Consider the following 17,619-nt stretch of genomic DNA (forward strand, 5'->3'; position numbering starts at 1 on the left):
TATATTTCTTTTGCCAAAGCCATTCTAGATGATGAAGAATTTTGTTTAAGACTGAGTTTAGTGTTTTCCCATGTGATCAGTCTGAACCTGCTCATTGTGTGCCACCACCTGTTTGTAGAACAACCAAGCTAGTTAACGAAGAGACTTAGCTTCCCTTTAAAAAAACACCTGCAGAAACGGCTGCTCCAGTTGGAGCCTCCTGGAGGCTGGGCTTTTTGTGAGTTTTTTCCAAAGACTGTGGTGCTTCTCCTTGTTAAAAAAACAGGTACGGGTTTGATAAAGCATTTATATTTGATAAAGTATTGTGAAAAGGACCAAAGAAAAGTGATTTTTCTTAAGCTGTGATTTTATTTTGTGATTTAGACTTTTTTTTTACAGCACGTTTTTAAAGAATAACATGGATAATAAAAGCTGCTCAAATTAGCATGCACATCAATAGAGAGTCAAATGTTTGCAGAGATATTGCAAGAACAGAAACATGTAGCTTCATCAAACTATAAAACACATCATATGCAGACAGGAAATGTTGCTGAAGCTCTACTCTTAGCAGTGGTCAGGGTCCAGGGTTTGAGTGACGGGGCTCTGTCCACTCAGACTGGCCTCACAGCTCACTGAGCCCGCCTTCCTCCACTGGTCTGCGGAGAGGCTCAGGGTGCTGCTCCAGCTGTAGCGGCCGTCTGTCCCCAAGACCTCCAGGCTGGTTGACACCCCTGAGGATGTGCTGGTGCTCCCCACCTTCCAGCCCAAATTCCAGTTTGAGGGGAATCCCCCGGTTGCCAAACACACCACAGTGGCACTACTCTGTTTGTCTTCGTCTTTGGAGGGAGGGAGGACTGTGAGGGTGGGCCTCACCACACCCGCTGGAGGAGAAAAGGTTGAAGATAATCGAGAAAAGAGATACAAATGTACAAACATCTGAATAAATATATAGTCAGTGATTATTGATCAAATCTTTTTTTTTATCATGTAGTTAATAACTTGAACCTGTGATTATTTTCATATTTGAAACTGACAAAGCTAAAGCACTCATGAGAATACAGTTAAAACTTCACATCTGTTTCTTTCACTTCCTTTAAACTTAATTTCAAATTGATCAGCCATGAATAAAAACTTGATGTAAGTATACTTAGTAAAAAAAATTTAAGTCGACAAAACATAATTCAATATTTGTTTTTACTTTAAATAAGTAAAAATACATTTTAATTTAAAGTGAGCTAAAACTTCACTATCACAGATTTTAATATTTTAACCGGATAATATTTAAAGAAGCAAAAAACAACCAAAAGAACATTAAAAATTGTTTTCTGTAAATTCAGTTCTTTAAAAGACTGAATGAATATTGATTGAAGAAAAGTTTATTATAAAATTATGACACTGAGTTAATAATAATCATTGAATTTGATCAAAGTTCTGTTTAATATATTTTTAAAAAATGCTTAATAAATACTACATTTTATAAAAATGACAAATTTCTGGTACTTACAGCCAACGATGAGTTTGGTTCCTCCGCCAAATGTGTACCACAGTGATACAAACTCATTAAGTGGCCGTACAAAAACCTCCTGCACTCCGAACAAACCTCTAACCACTGAAAATTAACCTTTTTGTCATGTAAAACATCACAGTACAACTGATTACATGTAGAAAATGATTTAACTAAAGTGACTTAAAATAATTTAATGAATTCAAATCATAATTATCATAATTGTATTTTTACTAAGAACTGAAAGACAAAACTTAATTTTCACATAAACCTATAGCTATTTTAAAAACAAACAAACACACACACACACAAAACTGCTTAAAACAGCAAACAGAAAAACACTTTAAAAATCATGAATTCAGAAATTATGACAATATAATTTAAAAAAAGCTATACAGGTATATTGTATTTGTTGAAACCAAAATCAAAAAGTAAACATACAAACCAGAGTGCCATTTTAATCCAGGTGGTAAAAATACGTAAATCTTTCCAATATATTTTCCTCTATTACATAAAATTATTAATGGTATTAATTCAAACAATTTTTCTTCTGATTCTGTGCCCCACATTGCCCTCAGTGTGTTGAGAGCAGAGAAATGATTTCCATAGAGAGGAGGCTTTGCATCATCAGCTGATCTCCAGAGAACTGAGAAGGTTTATAGTCCTGTGACTTCAACACTGCAGGACTCACATCTGTCAGTCAACACAGCAGAAAGCACAACCGCCATGACTCTCATCACCATCCTCATCTGGACGCTGACCTGCTGCTGTTTTACAGGTTCATTCACTCAGCAACATTTCAAACATGATGTGCTGCTTTTTCTCTCATTGATTTCTGCTGATAAATGAATGATTTGTTTTTGTCTGCAGGATGCAGCGGTCAGGTGACTGTGACTCAACCTCCAGTAGTGACATTTACTCCTTCAAACACTGTCACTCTGACCTGTAGGACCAGCCAAGCTGTTTACAGATGGTCTGATGGTGATGAGGGTATGTACTGGTATCAACAGAAGTCTGGACAGACTCCAAAGCTCCTAATAAGATACGCGAAAAAGCTTGAGTCAGGAACACCAACTCGATTTAGTGGCAGTGGAAGCAGCTCTGACTTCTCTATGACCATCAGTGGAGTTCAGGCTGAAGATGCAGCAGTTTACTACTGTAAGAGTCAACATTACATAAACAGTGCTTGGGTGTTCACACAGTGATTTGTAGTCGTACAAAAACCTCCCTCAGTCAGACTGCAGAGACACTGAGCTGTTACAGCAGGAACTGACTGCAGCTGTTGAAGAGGAAGAAACTCTGACACAGACCACTGAACACAGTAACCTCACCAACTCACAGTTTTGTTTCTTTTTTACATTTCCCTAATAATCACATTGCATTAAGACTTTGTTTGTTTTTTTATTTTTTTTTTAAGCTTTATATTCCCAATATCTTCCCATGAAGGCCATGAAGATCATTAAAGCTTGATCGAAGCTTTAACTTGTTGTTGTCAACACTTTTTAGCAGTGATCTCTCTCACACAAAGTTTTCTTCAAAAATCATATTGATCAGAGCAGCAGGCGTGTTCCTTTTCCCAGTGTGAGTTCATGCCCAGCCTCTCTGATCTTTGCATTACCACAGATCTACTTTCAACCAATTCTCTTGGCTAAGCCTTGGAGTGCTGTTGTATCAGTAGTTCTGTCAGTACAAAACCTGAAGTACCAAAAGGACAAGCTGTGGTTATCGCAATAAGCTCATGTTTACTATCGTGGGTGTCAGTCTGTCATATGTAAGGAATCATGATCTCATCATCAGATCATGATGAGATTGGACTTAATAACCTTTCCTGCACTGGACACCAGGTTCCTTCTTTGGTTTTTGGGTTACGTCATGTGGATAAAACATGTGCATGTGACAAAAAGAAAAAAGAAGTTTAATAGATCATAACAAGTTTAGGTAGTATGTTTTGCCAGCACACCAAAGCCATGTTTCTGTTTGGGTTTTTTTCCTAAAACAACTTGATTGATTGTCAGCAGATGAAAACACTGCAATGTCACTTTTTTCATTTAGTGTGACTGCATTTGCAGCCATCACACACACAGGCAGACATTATTTACTTGCTATGCAAAAGGACTGTAAGAAGTTCTGTATATACACCAATCAGGCATATCATTATAACCAATGACAGGGAAAGTGAATTTCCCACACCAGCTTATTAACCAACCACAGACCAAGACAGAGTTTTAATTCATTTCAAAGCCTGATGCTTAAACATGTTCACCCGGGCTGGAAAACCCCCCAAAAAGCACTCTTATTTGTTCACATCTATCATCCACCTGGGCCTTACACAGAGTTTCTGTCTGATTTCTCAGACTTTTAATCTGATTTAGTGCTCAGCTCAGATAAAATAATTATTGTGGGTGATTTTAACATCCATGTAGAAGCTAAAAATGACAGCCTCAACAAGACATTTAATCTGTCATTAGACTCAATTGGCTTCTCTCAAAATGTAAAAGAACCCACCCACCACTTTAATCACACTCTAGATCTTGTTTTAACATATGGCATAGAAACTGAACATTTAACAGTGTTTCCTGAAAACCTTATCTTGTCTAATCCTGTTCTAAGTACAATAATTGATTACACAGCAGTGGAGAGTAGACTTCATCACAGTAGATGTCTTTCTGAAAGTGCTGTAACTAAATTTAAGAATATAATTCACTCACTGTTATCATCTTCAATGCCCTGTACCAACATAGAGCAGAGCAGCTATCTGAACGCTGCTCCAGCAGAGGTACACAGAATGATAGGCAGACGCTCTGACGAAGAACAGAGGTAAACACGCACTAAATATACACACAAGGTAACAAGAAAATGGCAGACAGGAGGGAGACACAGCTGAACCTAATTAGACAAGACAACAGTGAAGCAAAACCCAAAACACTGAACAGTGGACGTGCGTGTTTTAAAAGAGGTAAAAGAGAAAATACAAGACAGAAAGCCACAATTCCCAGAATAAAACTTAAAACAAAAAAAGAAAACACTGAGTCGCAGTGTAACTTCTGAAGCTCTACTCTGAGCAGTGGTCAGGGTCAAGTGATGTTTCCAGTAACTCAGGTTATAATGTTTGGCTTTCTGAGTCAGGATGAGAGTTGTTTTATTTGTTTGTTTTTAATTCTGTTTGTGCTGTTCATGTTTCTCTGATTTAACCTGATACATTTTCTGTTTTTTTCTCAAGATTCACATCATTTTAGTCCTCATTTCAAAGGAATTTGCCAACAGTTTTCTAACTCTGTTAAGTCAAGCCTGTCAGGCACTGTGACCATCAGCACCACAGGGAGTTGCTGGACTTAGTACCTTTAGAAACCTGGACAGCCTCCCAAACTCAGGAACTCCATCTTGATTCCAAGGCAGTAGATCTGGTTCTCAGTACACTTTATCCATCAGTGATCTTCAGGCAGTAGATGCTGCAGATTATTACTGTGGGTTACCATGGTAGTAAAGTGTTTACACAATGATTCATGGCTGCATAAAAAATTTCTTCACTTTGGCTGAAGGCTGCAGGTGTAGAGTTTTCAACTGCAATCAGAATAACTAGAATAACCACTTAAACACAATACAAGTGTACAAGTGATTTACATATTTGATTATGAGCACACTAACTAAGATACATTCTACACTCACATTTTGAGCTTTTATTTTCTAGATCTCTTCATGGTTTTAATTTCAAGTGAAACATTTATTTACTGAATCAAACTCAAGTTATTTATTTTTCCGCAAGAGTAAAATTTGGAGATATTGTCATCCTGCTAAAAGATATATTTACATGACCACAAGCTTCTTTCAGCTTTTCCATTAATTTCAAATGATGAACACATATTTGATTTGTCCCAGATGTTCAGGCCAGATGCAGCCCTGCCGTTTTCATCTCCTCCCAGAGTTGATTTTTCATGTGTTAGGCAAACAGGTTAATTTATAGTACACAACACTGAAATTATAGAACAATTATATTTAAAAATAAGACAGAATGCTTAATAATATGGATCACTGCAAGCTTTATTGGCAAAAGTATGAATCATTAATATGGCAGTTATTAGGCACACTCACATCCAGCTGCTACACATGTCACTGTGTAAGTTACTGTTATCAAATAACTTCATCTACAAACTTTCAAACTCATATTGATCAGAGCAGCAGGGATGTATCTCCTGCTCCCCCACACTAAGCTCCTGTCCTGGACTTCAGCAGCCCCTCTAGCCCTCACACCGGTTCTTGCGGAAGGACTTGGACTGCCAGTAGTCATGATGGTTCACCCTGCAGGAGAACACCTCTGCGTTCATCCAGTTCTCTTGGCTCAGCATCAGGGTGCTGCTGCTGCTGTAGCGACTACTCTTCTCTTCTTCTAAGCTGTTCAGGACCCCCTCTGTCACCTCTGTGCCATCTACTTCCCATCTCACTTCAGCTCCCTGAGGAGAGTAGCCGGTCAGCAGGCAGGCCAGTGTGACTGGGCCTCCAGAGAGCTTCTCAGAGGAGGGTTGAAGCAGAGAGACTGAGGGTCTGACCATGGGGCCAGCTGGAGGAAAGATCACAGACACACAACGATAGATTAACCTCTACTGCAGGACAGATAGCTGACACGAGACAGTTATGATCCATGACAGAGATTAACAGGCCTGTGGATTAACTGTATGATGATATTGTGATATAACAGAGGAGAGAAACTTAGAAATTGGAGGATAAAAGGTTTTAAAAAAGTATAAATAATTAGTGGATGTGCTGCTGTATTTGTTTTCATGATGATAAAATTGAAATTTGTACAGGAAACGTTAAAGTTTGTCATCTGTTTGTTTCACTTCCTTTTCATCACATCAGACTAACGAACTGTAAACTCAACCGTTAAAGTGCATCTGTATGAAAACTAATTCATTTAGTCAACAGCATAAAATGTTATATCCAACATGGTGCCAAACATTTCAGTGGAAGTCATCATATCATATTTTCAGTAACAGCTTTACACAGTTATGATACATGACAGAGATTAACAGCACTGTGGATTAACTGTGCGCATGATACTGTGATCAGAGGAGAGGAGGTAATAAATAGGAGAACCTAACACTTTAATTAAATTGTGTTTTCACACTCAATTAAAATCTTTGTAAACGTTACAATAATTTAGAATAAATGTCTTGTTGTTACAGTTATATTCTTGATGGAAAACAAACAGAGCTGGACTTTGTCATCTGTTTGTTTCACTTCCTTTTTACTACATCAGACTAATAAACTATAAACTCAGTGATGAAATCATTAATCTGCAAATAATCAAATGATCTTTAAGACATGAACGATATTATGCTGCTGTTTGTATAAATAAATAAAATCAAAGATTCCTTTTGCTATATTTTCAGTCTCAGATTTTCTGAAAAAAATATTTATTCACAGATAAATACAAAAAAACCTTTACTTAAAGCAGATTAACTCAATACATTTCAATTTTCAGTACTATATAAACACGATATATAAACATGATATACTGTATACTGATATGATAATACTGTATTATATATTTAAACTCTTCTGATACCAAGTTTTCAGTATCAGCCACTATGACCAAACCCAATCACATCATGTAAAACACCCAGAATAAAATCTTGTTTAAAAACATTCTGATGACATATTACACTTATAATATAAGTAATATGTAATAGTATAATATTTTGTAGTAATGAGGAGATTTAGATACTTACAGTGAATGATGAGTTTGGTTCCTCCGCCAAAAGTCCACCACAGTGATACAAACTCATTAAGTGGCCGTACAAAAACCTCCCACACTCTGATCAAGCATCTAACCCTTGAAAATCTGCTCTTTTTCCCCAGTAAACTTCAAAGTTTACAAGCAAAAGCATTTGCCATCAAATACATGTAACTATATATATATTTAAAAAAAAATTATGATCATTTTCATCATTTTTCCTCTGCTGGTTGATCCAAGAAAGTAAAATATACTTACCAACAAATGTAGCATTTTAAACCAGATGTTAAAAAAACTGCTCTCATCTTTCCTGAACTATTTGTCTGTATTCTGTTAGAATCATAATTATGTCATAATAATTCATTTAGATACCAAAAGTATTCCTTCTCGCATTGTTTTGTTGTATGTTGAGAGCAGAGAAATCATTTCCACAGAGAGGAGGTTTTGCATCATCAGCTGATCCTCCCACGAGAAAACAGAAAAAAAAGCTAGTTGCTTTCATGGGAAAAAAATTGTTTTGTTTTTTTTTCCCAAAAAAAGCTGAATGAGAAAAGGATCAACTTACACGTTATATGTACCTGTTCTGTTTCACAAAAACAGATGTGTGTTTGCCTATATTTCAAATCACTTCCATGTCTCTCTCATATAATGTCTCTGGTGCAATGCAGGACCGAACCTAGCGGTGACCAATGTTCCCTCTAATTTTTCATGTGTCTGAGCGAACACACAAACTCCCTGAGCGATCCCGTGGACCACTGTGAGCAACAGCAGATGTGTGCACTGTGGTCAAGCCTGTCAGGCACTGTGACCATCAGCACCACAGGGAGTTGCTGGACTTAGTACCTTTAGAAACCTGGACAGCCTCCCAAACTCAGGAACTCCATCTTGACTCCAAGGCAGTAGATCTGGTTCTCAGTACACTTTATCCACCAGTGATCTTCAGGCAGTAGATGCTGGAGATTATTACTGTCTGGGTTACAATGGTAGTGAAGTGTTTACACAATGATTCATGGCTGCATAAAAAATTTCTTCACTTTGGCTGAAGGCTGCAGGTGTAGAGTTTTCAACTGCAATCAGAATAACTAGAATAACCACTTAAACACAACACAAGTGTACAAGTGATTTACATATTTGATTATGAGCACACTAACTAAGATACATTCTACACTCACATTTTGAGCTTTTATTTTCTAGATCTCTTCATGGTTTTAATTTCAAGTGAAACATTTATTTACTGAATCAAACTCAAGTTATTTATTTTTCCGCAAGAGTAAAATTTGGAGATACTGTCACCCTGCTAAAAGATATAAATACATGACCACAAGCTTCTTTCAGCTTTTCCATTAATTTCAAATGATGAACACATATTTGATTTGTCCCAGATGTTCAGGCCAGATGCAGCCCTGCCGTTTTCATCTCCTCCCAGAGTTGATTTTTCATGTGTTAGGCAAACAGGTTAATTTATAGTACACAACACTGAAATTATAGAACAATTATATTTAAAAATAAGACAGAATGCTTAATAATATGGATCACTGCAAGCTTTATTGGCAAAAGTATGAATCATTAATATGGCAGTTATTAGGCACACTCACATCCAGCTGCTACACATGTCACTGTGTAAGTTACTGTTATCAAATAACTTCATCTGCAAACTTTCAAACTCATATTGATCAGAGCAGCAGGGATGTATCTCCTGCTCCCCCACACTAAGCTCCTGTCCTGGACTTCAGCAGCCCCTCTAGCCCTCACACCGGTTCTTGCGGAAGGACTTGGCCTGCCGGTGGTCATGATGGTTCACCCTGCAGGAGAACACCTCTGCGTTCATCCAGTTGTCTTGGCTCAGCATCAGGATGCTGCTGCTGCTGTAGCGACTACTCTTCTCTTCTTCTAAGCTGTTCAGGACCCCCTCTGTCACCTCTGTGCCATCTACTTCCCATCTCACTTCAGCTCCCTGAGGAGAGTAGCCGGTCAGCAGGCAGGCCAGTGTGACTGGGCCTCCAGAGAGCTTCTCAGAGGAGGGTTGGAGCAGAGAGACTGAGGGTCTGACCATGGGGCCAGCTGGAGGAAAGATCACAGACACACAACAATAGATTAACCTCTACTGCAGGACAGATAGCTGACAAAAGACAGTTATGATCCATGACAGAGATTAACAGGCCTGTGGGTTAACTGTATGATGATATTGTGATAAAACAAGGTAGAGAACTAAGAAACTGGAGGATGTAACATTTTAAGAAAGTATAAATAATTAGTGACTGTGCTGCTGCATTTGTTTTCATGGTGAGTGTACAGGAAAAGTTTGTCATCTGTTTGTTTCACTTCCTTTTCATCACATCAGACTAACGAACTGTAAACTCAACCGTTAAAGTGCATCTGTATAAAAACTAATTCATTTAGTCAACAGCATAAAATGTTATATCCAACATGGTGCCAAACATTTCAGTGCCATCATCATAAGTCATCAGATCATATTTTCAGCGACAGACAGCTGAGCATTACACAGTTATGATACATGACAGAGATTAACAGCATTGTGGATTAACTGTGTGCATGACACTGTGATCAGACTGAGGAAAGGAGGTTAATAAAAATGTGTTTTCACACTCAATTAAAATCTTTGTTAAAGTTACAATGATAGTAAATGTCTTGTTGTTACAGTTATATTCTTGATGGAAAACAAACAGAGCTGGATTTTGTCGTCTGTTTGTTTCACTTCCTTTTTACTACATTAGACTGATAAGCTATTAACTCAGAGATGAAACTGTTAATCTGCAATCAAATAAAAGATATTTAAGGCAACAATATTTTTGATCCTGCTGACTGTTTGTATAAATAACTAAAAATCATTTTGCTATATTTTTAATCTCAGATTTTGTGAAAAATTATTTATTAACTAAAAAAAATATTTAAATTTTCAGTACTATATAAACATTTAGTCATGATACTGTATTATAGATTCACACTTTCTGATACCAAGTTTTCAATAACAGCTACTATGACTAAACCCAATCATATATACATCAAGTAAAACACCCAGAATAAAATTGAATACACAATGTTTAAATACACTCTGATGACATATTTCAAATAGTAATAGTATAGTATTATGTAGTAATATGAGGGGATTTAGATACTTACAGTGAATGATGAGTTTGGTTCCTCCACCAAAAGTCCACCACAGTGATACAAACTCATTAAGTGGCCGTACAAAAACCTCCCACACTCTGATCAAGCCTCTAACCACTGAAAATTAACTTTTTTCTTTATTAAAACTTGTGAATTAACTTCAAAATTTACAAAATTAAAAAGCATTTACTATCAAAGACATTTAACTTTTTCTTAAACAATTTATGATCATTTTTTATAATTTTTCTTCTGCTGGTTGATCCAAAAAAGTTAAATATATAGTTGCCAACAACTGTGGCAGATGTTAAAAAACCGCTCTCATCTTTTCTGATCTATTTGTCGGTATTCTGTCAGAATCATAATTATTTCATAACAATTCATTTTGATATCAAAAGTATTTCTTCTCACATTGTTTTGTTGTGTGTTGAGAGCAGAGAAAATCATTTCCATAGAGAGGAGGCTTTGCATCATCAGCTGATCCTCCAGAGAACTGAGAAGGTTTATAGTCCTGTGACTTCAACACTGCAGGACTCACATCTGTCAGTCAACACAGCAGAAAGCACAACCACCATGACTCTCATCACCATCCTCATCTGGACGCTGACCTGCTGCTGTTTTACAGGTTCATTCACTCAGCAACATTTCAAACATGATGTGCTGCTTTTTCTCTCATTGATTTCTGCTGATAAATGAATGATTTGTTTTTGTCTGCAGGATGCAGCGGTCAGGTGACTGTGACTCAACCTCCAGTAGTGACATTTACTCCTGGAAACACTGTCACTCTGACCTGTAGGACCAGCCAAGCTGTTCACAGATTTGATGATGGTGATGATGCTATGTACTGGTATCAACAGAAATCTGGACAGGCTCCAAAGCTCCTAATAAAATGGGCAAAAACACTTGAGTCAGGAACACCATCTCGATTTAGTGGCAGTGGAAGCAGCTCTGACTTCTCTATGACCATCAGTGGAGTTCAGGCTGAAGATGCAGCAGTTTATTATTGTCAGAGTTACCACTACATAAACAGTGCTAATGTGTTCACACAGTGATTTGTAGTCGTACAAAAACCTCCCTCAGTCAGACTGCAGAGACACTGAGAACTGAGTACAGCTGCTGAAGCTGAAGAGACACAGAACGCAAAGCTGAGGAGCGCAAAAAAACAAAAACAAACCCCCCCAATAATATCATTAATCACTTCATACAGATTCATACGGAGTGTAAAGAACCTAAAGACATCAAATTATTTTATCTTCACATATAATCACCACAAATAAAACATTATGTAATATATAATATAATATAACATTTATTATATCAAATATCACCACGTACAATGGAGTGACATACATTTTTTCTTTTGCATTTCACACTATATTGTTGGATAGATTCGTTTCAAAATAGTTTTCAAAATAACAATCTTTTGGTGTACTGTGTATTTTTGTCAAAAAAATCAAATAAAGAAACAATAACAAATGTATTTCTTAAAAGAACACAAAAATCATTTTACTCATAATCTACTCAAATCTCATAACTTTCAAAGATTAATGCTCATGTTCTATCAGCTCAGAGATTTTAACACTAAGATGCCAAAAATTTAACAGAGTTTCAATGATACTGTTATATGATGATTTTATCACATTTGACCTCTGATCTCACTTTTACGTTTCACATCTGTCTTTCTATCCAACTTAACACCAAAAAGCATTATATCTTTACAAAAAGCTTTGTAAAGAGAAACAGAAGGAAATTCAAATATACTCTGGTATGATCTTATTATAATAAGCTAAAGTTATTTATGTCCAATTATATACAAACAATTAACTTTGTATGCTTTGAATTTAAACAGTAATAAAAAATAATCATCATAAATACTATACCCTTAATTGTAAATAGTCCCAAGTAAGTGAGCTGCCTTCTGCCTCTTGCCTTCTTATTATTATTTTTTGTGTTTGACACAAATTTTCCATCCTGATTAGGGTTAGGGTCTGTCTGTGAAGGTTCTCAGTCATCCAGGTCATCATAGTCTTAGGAGCTTGGAAAAGGAGCTTGACAGTCAGTTCAGGCTGATGATGCAGGAGAATAATGTTGTATGGGAGTGCATGAAGACCCAGTGTTTACGCACAGATAATATATGTTATATAATAAAAAAATACTTTTACTAAGAACTGTAATCAAAATTAAAGATGTACATAGCCAGGGAACATTAAACAAGCAGAAAATGTTTGAAATATTAGAAAATGCTAAACTATAAAAATATGTTTTCACCAGAGTTTTAAAAAACACTCACAGAATCAGCCAAGCTCATTCAACTTTTAGGTGCTACAATCTGAAAAGTGTCAAAACAGAAACAGATCAGATGATGGTACAAAGTGGGTCCTATAACAAGGTCATAGCAGTACAAACAGGACACCATGGAACTGCAAGGTTTTACATATGAGTAGAAGAATAATTGACTGACATCTCCAACGTTAATTGAGTATTACATGTGACGCAGTTATTTTATTTTGAAGTCAGTTATAACTAAACAAAAAAAATTAACCGGTCTTATTGTTAGAAATGAATCTCTTTAGAAGGAAATTGTGCTTTAAAATTAAACTTTTTTATTTTTTAATTCCTTCATTAGAATTGAGTAAATTTGCCTGCTTACATATTTGATTCTGATTTCATAATGCCTCAGTGGTTTTTGTAAATATATTAAAACACGTGGGGTTATGTTTTCTAGTCCTTTGTGTCATTTTGTTGTAAACAGAATAATGAAATGTCTGAATACTGTCTTCCTTCTCACCATTGAAGAAAGACAAAAAAGTTTTATAATATTCTGGATAACTGCAAGCTTTATTGACACAAACATGAATCATTAATATGACAAGTACAATCACAACCAGCTGCTGAGCTGCACATGTCGCTCTTTAGCTTGTTGTTCTTGTCAACACTTTACATCAGTGTCGTTCTCTCACACACAAAGCTGTATTTCCTTCTACAAACAAAAACACATATAGATTACAGAGGCAGGTGTCTTTCTCCTGCTCCCCACACACCCGGCTCCTGTCCTGGGCTTCGGTAACTCCTCTAGCCTTCACACCAGCTCCTGCTCAGGGACTGGGACTGTGTGTGGCCATGATGGATGACCTTGCAGGAGTAAAGCTCTCCCTTCAACCAGCTTTTCTGGCTCAAGGTCAGGGTGCTGCTGCTGCTGTAGCGATCACTCTTCTTCTCCTCTGAGCTGGTCAGGACCCCTTCTGTCACCTCTCTGCCGTCCACCTCCCATCTCACCTCGGCTCCCTCTGGAGAGTAGCCGGTCAACAGGCAGGCCAGTGTGGTGGTGCACCCAGAGAGATCCTCAGGGGAGGGTTGAAGCAGAGAGACTGAGGGTCTGACCATGGGGCCAGCTGGAAGGGAGAGCAGGAACACACAAGGAGCAGATTAACTTCTGCTGTAGGACAGAGAGCTGAACATTACACAGTTATGATACATGACAGAGATTAACAGCATCGTGGAAGAAATGGAAAAATAACAATTACAAATAATGACAAAGTTGGAATTTTACATTTAAAGTTGGAATTTTCCCCTAGGTTACACATCTTTTTTTTTCTAAACCTGCCATAAAAGTAATTTTATTGTACAGCATCTAGTTCCTACATTTATTTTCTTAACTGAAAAAATGAACTGTTTGTACAGACTGCCATCTGTTTGTTTCACTTCAGTTTTACTACCTCAAAGTACTGAACCATAAACTCGCGATGGAACCGTTAAATTGCATCTAAATAAAACTCTTTTATTTTTAAGCCAAGAATGTAAAACCTTTTTATCCAGCTAACTGTTTGTATAAATAAATAAAATCAAAGCTTCCTCGTGCTATTTTCAGCCTCAGATTTTGTGAAAAAATATTTATTCACAGATAAATACAAAAAAACTTAATTAAAATAGATTTATTCAAAATATAATTTTAATTTTCAGTACTATATAAACATTCAGTTATGATACTGTATTATATATTCACACTTTCTGATACCAAGTTTTCAATAACAGCTACTATGACTAAATCCAACCATGTACACATCATGTAAAACACCCAGAATATAATTCAACACACAATGTTTAAATACATTCTGATGACATATTCAAAATAGTAATAGTATAATATTTTGTGTTAATGAGAAGATTTAGATACTTACAGTGAATGATGAGTTTGGTTCCTCCACCAAAAGTGTACCACAGTGATACAAACTCATTAAGCGGCCGTACAAAAACCTCCCACACTCTGATCAAGCCTCTAAACGCTGGAAATTAACTACTTTCCCCAGTAAACTTCACAGTTTAGAAAATATTTATCATAAAAGTGTTTGTGTTCAAATGGCTTTCTTTAAAAAAAAAAAACAATTAAGGATTGTTTTAATATTTTTCTTGATTAAAAAAGTAAAATCTACGCTTTCCAACCAACCTGCCATTTTAATCCAGACGTTAAAAAGAATCGCTTTTCTGAAGTATTTTCCAGTGTTTTGTTAGAATCATAATCATGTCATAATAATTTATTGTTGCTTCTCACATTGCTTTGTTGTGTGTTGAGAGCAGAGAAATCATTTCCATAGAGAGGAGGCTTTGCATCATCAGCTGATCCTCCAGAGAACTGAGAAGGTTTATAGTCCTTTGACTTCAACACTGAAGGACTCACATCTGTCAGTCAACACAGCAGAAAGCACAACCACCATGACTCTCATCACCATCCTCATCTGGACGCTGACCTGCTGCTGTTTTACAGGTTCATTCACTCAGCAACATTTCAAACATGATGTGCTGCTTTTTCTCTCATTGATTTCTGCTGATAAATGAATGATTTGTTTTTGTCTGCAGGATGCAGCGGTCAGGTGACTGTGACTCAACCTCCAGTAGTGACATCTACTCCTGGAAACACTGTCACTCTGACCTGTAGGACCAACCCAGCTGTTTCAAACTGTGATAGTAAACCTTGTATGTTTTGGTATCAACAGAAATCTGGACAGACCACAAAGCTTCTAATAAAACAGGGGAACATAATTCAGTCAGGAACACCATCTCGATTTAGTGGCAGTGGAAGCAGCTCTGACTTCTCTATGACCATCAGTGGAGTTCAGGGTGAAGATGCAGCAGTTTATTACTGTATGAGTATCCGTGTAATAAACAGTGCTAATGTGTTCACACAGTGATTTGTAGTCGTACAAAAACCTCCCTCAGTCAGACTGCAGAGACACTGAGCTGTTACAGCAGGAACTGACTGCAACTGCTGAAGAGGAAGAAACTCTGACACAGACCAGTGAACACAGAGCTGACAGTAACCTCACCAAGCACTAAACACAGAATTAAATTGAGATATTACATGTCTATTGTGGCATTTTGAAAAAAGGATTTTAAAATGATCTGCTGTAATCAAATCATTTTCTGTTACATCACATTACTTGACTGTATTTACATCAAGAGTTTTGCTGTTTCTATAAACAGATGAATAAATAAATCTTTACATTTATATTCATATTAAGCTTCTTGATGATGATGAAAAGATATTTTCTGCCAAAAAGATCCCATCTTTACCTAAAAATATCTTTTGATACCCTTTTAAAGCTTTTGGGAAAATATTCTGTTGACTAATGAGACAAAAGTTGAACTTTTAGCCAGTTTGCATGGCAGTAAAACCAAAACAGCATTTCATCAAAAGCACCATACCAATAGTCAAATACAATGGTGGTAGTGTGATGGTCTACTTTGCTGGTTTGCTGCTTCAGGATCTGGATTAAATGCCATAGTTGATGATTTCTGCTCTCTGCAAGGAAATCCTGAAGAAGAATGTCCAGCCATTAGTCTGTGCCCAACAGCTCAAGAGCATTCAGATTATGCAACAGGACAATGATCCTAAACACTCTAGCAAGTCCACCTCTGAACAGTGCAGCTGCAGTGATGCTGAATTAAAACAAATTGCATGTTTTGGTTACATCTGTCAATTTGTCGTGGAGAGACTCCGCCCTTTTCCCATTTTACTAATTTGACACACCTGAGAGGAAGGAGCTGGCGGTGATTTACAGAGAGTGCTGGGTGCGTGGGCGGTGAACGAGGAGACGATGCCAGCGAGCAGGGATCGGAGCGAGCGGTCCGGCGGCTGGAGGAACTAGAGGCGACGAGACAGTGCTCTACCTTCGGCGGCGAGACGGGCCGGTGCCGATTGGCGCGTTACAAGGAAGCGGCGGGCAGAGTTGAGAGCTCTGCCCACCCGGGGTCCCTGACTTATCCCACTCTGATGAACGGTAGCCGCTAAAAGAGTAGTGACTATCGCTGCCCCTTTCTTTCCAGCGCCCCGGAGCGGAGAACACGGACAGGAAGGCGAGGACGCCGCCGGGTTTCCCCCTTGCACACTGCTTGCCTGGATTTTTAATTTTTAGTGACTTTTATACCGTGGCGGACGCCACTGGGTTTTTAATGTTGTGTTTCATTGATGTTTATTGTGTTGTTCCCTGGCCAGGGTTGTTTTAATTCATTTTACATTTTTAACTGTTTAAATATAATAAATTATATTTTAGTCATACAGTTTTCAATTCTGTGCATTCCCTTGGCTGCTCCACTGCTCCTTCCGTTGTTGGGGATGGTTTCCCTCCTGTAGTACACCTGTGTTAATTCTCCTTCACCTCAGTTACATAAGCACATTCACATTCAGCTATTGAGCCCTGACAAGTCCAGTTCCTGCTGACCAAAGACATCCCCACAGCATGATGCTGCCACCACCATGCTTGACTGTAGGAATGGCATTGGTCAGATGGTGAGTTGTGCCAAATTTCCTCCACATATGATGTTAGGGATTCAGGTCAAAGAGTTCAATCTTTGTTTCTTCAGATGAGAGAATTTTGTTTCTCATTGTCTGAGAGTCCTTTGGGTGCCTTTTACTGAGTGGCTATCATCTGGCCACTCGACCATACAGGTCTGATTGGTGGAGTTCTGCAGAAATGGTTCTCATCTCTCCATAATAAGATTGGGCACCAGACTATGAAACATATTGTAACGATGGTTAAATGTTATTTTACAGTGACATGTTGGTTATCTCTGCACACTGTTGTTATTTCTTTAAGATACATGTTTGGTTGTGCTGCAGGAAATAGGGAGTTAATGTGTGCAGGAAGGGGAGGGGGGTCCTGGTTGTTGTGTGACTGTGCGGGGCTGAAGTGAAGTGTTGTATGAGGGCACTCTCCCCGGAGTTAACGGCCCGTTTGCCTGTGTTACCGAATAAACGGACAAACTGAGATCCAACCGTCTGGTT

The 17,619-nt window shown here is 37.7% G+C and overlaps 2 protein-coding genes and 1 long non-coding RNA gene across 3 annotated transcripts in view; 1 reads left to right on the plus strand and 2 right to left on the minus strand.

Annotated features, from left to right (window-relative positions):
- Nucleotides 1-325: 325 nt before the first annotated feature.
- Nucleotides 326-17,619, minus strand: part of LOC113012033 (immunoglobulin lambda-1 light chain-like) — a 110,396-nt gene continuing 93,102 nt past the window's right edge. The window contains exons 3-4 of the mRNA XM_080293854.1: nucleotides 1,484-1,519; nucleotides 326-860 (exon numbers count right to left, since the gene is read on the minus strand). Of these exons, the coding sequence (XP_080149980.1) occupies nucleotides 544-860; nucleotides 1,484-1,519 (353 nt within the window). The 3' untranslated portion in view covers nucleotides 326-543. The remainder of the gene's footprint in view (nucleotides 861-1,483; nucleotides 1,520-17,619) is intronic.
- Nucleotides 13,160-15,017, minus strand: LOC113012700 (uncharacterized). The gene is made up of 2 exons (XR_013903731.1): nucleotides 14,519-15,017; nucleotides 13,160-13,732 (listed from the first exon to the last, which is right to left on the minus strand). It is a non-coding gene; the product is annotated as an uncharacterized LOC113012700 (long non-coding RNA).
- Nucleotides 14,959-17,619, plus strand: part of LOC113012022 (immunoglobulin lambda-1 light chain-like) — a 60,169-nt gene continuing 57,508 nt past the window's right edge. Inside the window, exons 1-2 of the mRNA XM_080293852.1 lie at nucleotides 14,959-15,102; nucleotides 15,195-15,520. Coding sequence (XP_080149978.1) covers nucleotides 15,051-15,102; nucleotides 15,195-15,520 — 378 coding nt within the window. The 5' untranslated portion in view covers nucleotides 14,959-15,050. The remainder of the gene's footprint in view (nucleotides 15,103-15,194; nucleotides 15,521-17,619) is intronic.

Source organism: Astatotilapia calliptera, chromosome 19, assembly GCF_964374335.1.
Source record: "Astatotilapia calliptera chromosome 19, fAstCal68.1, whole genome shotgun sequence".
In the NCBI taxonomy this organism is placed as follows: Eukaryota; Metazoa; Chordata; class Actinopteri; order Cichliformes; family Cichlidae; genus Astatotilapia; species Astatotilapia calliptera.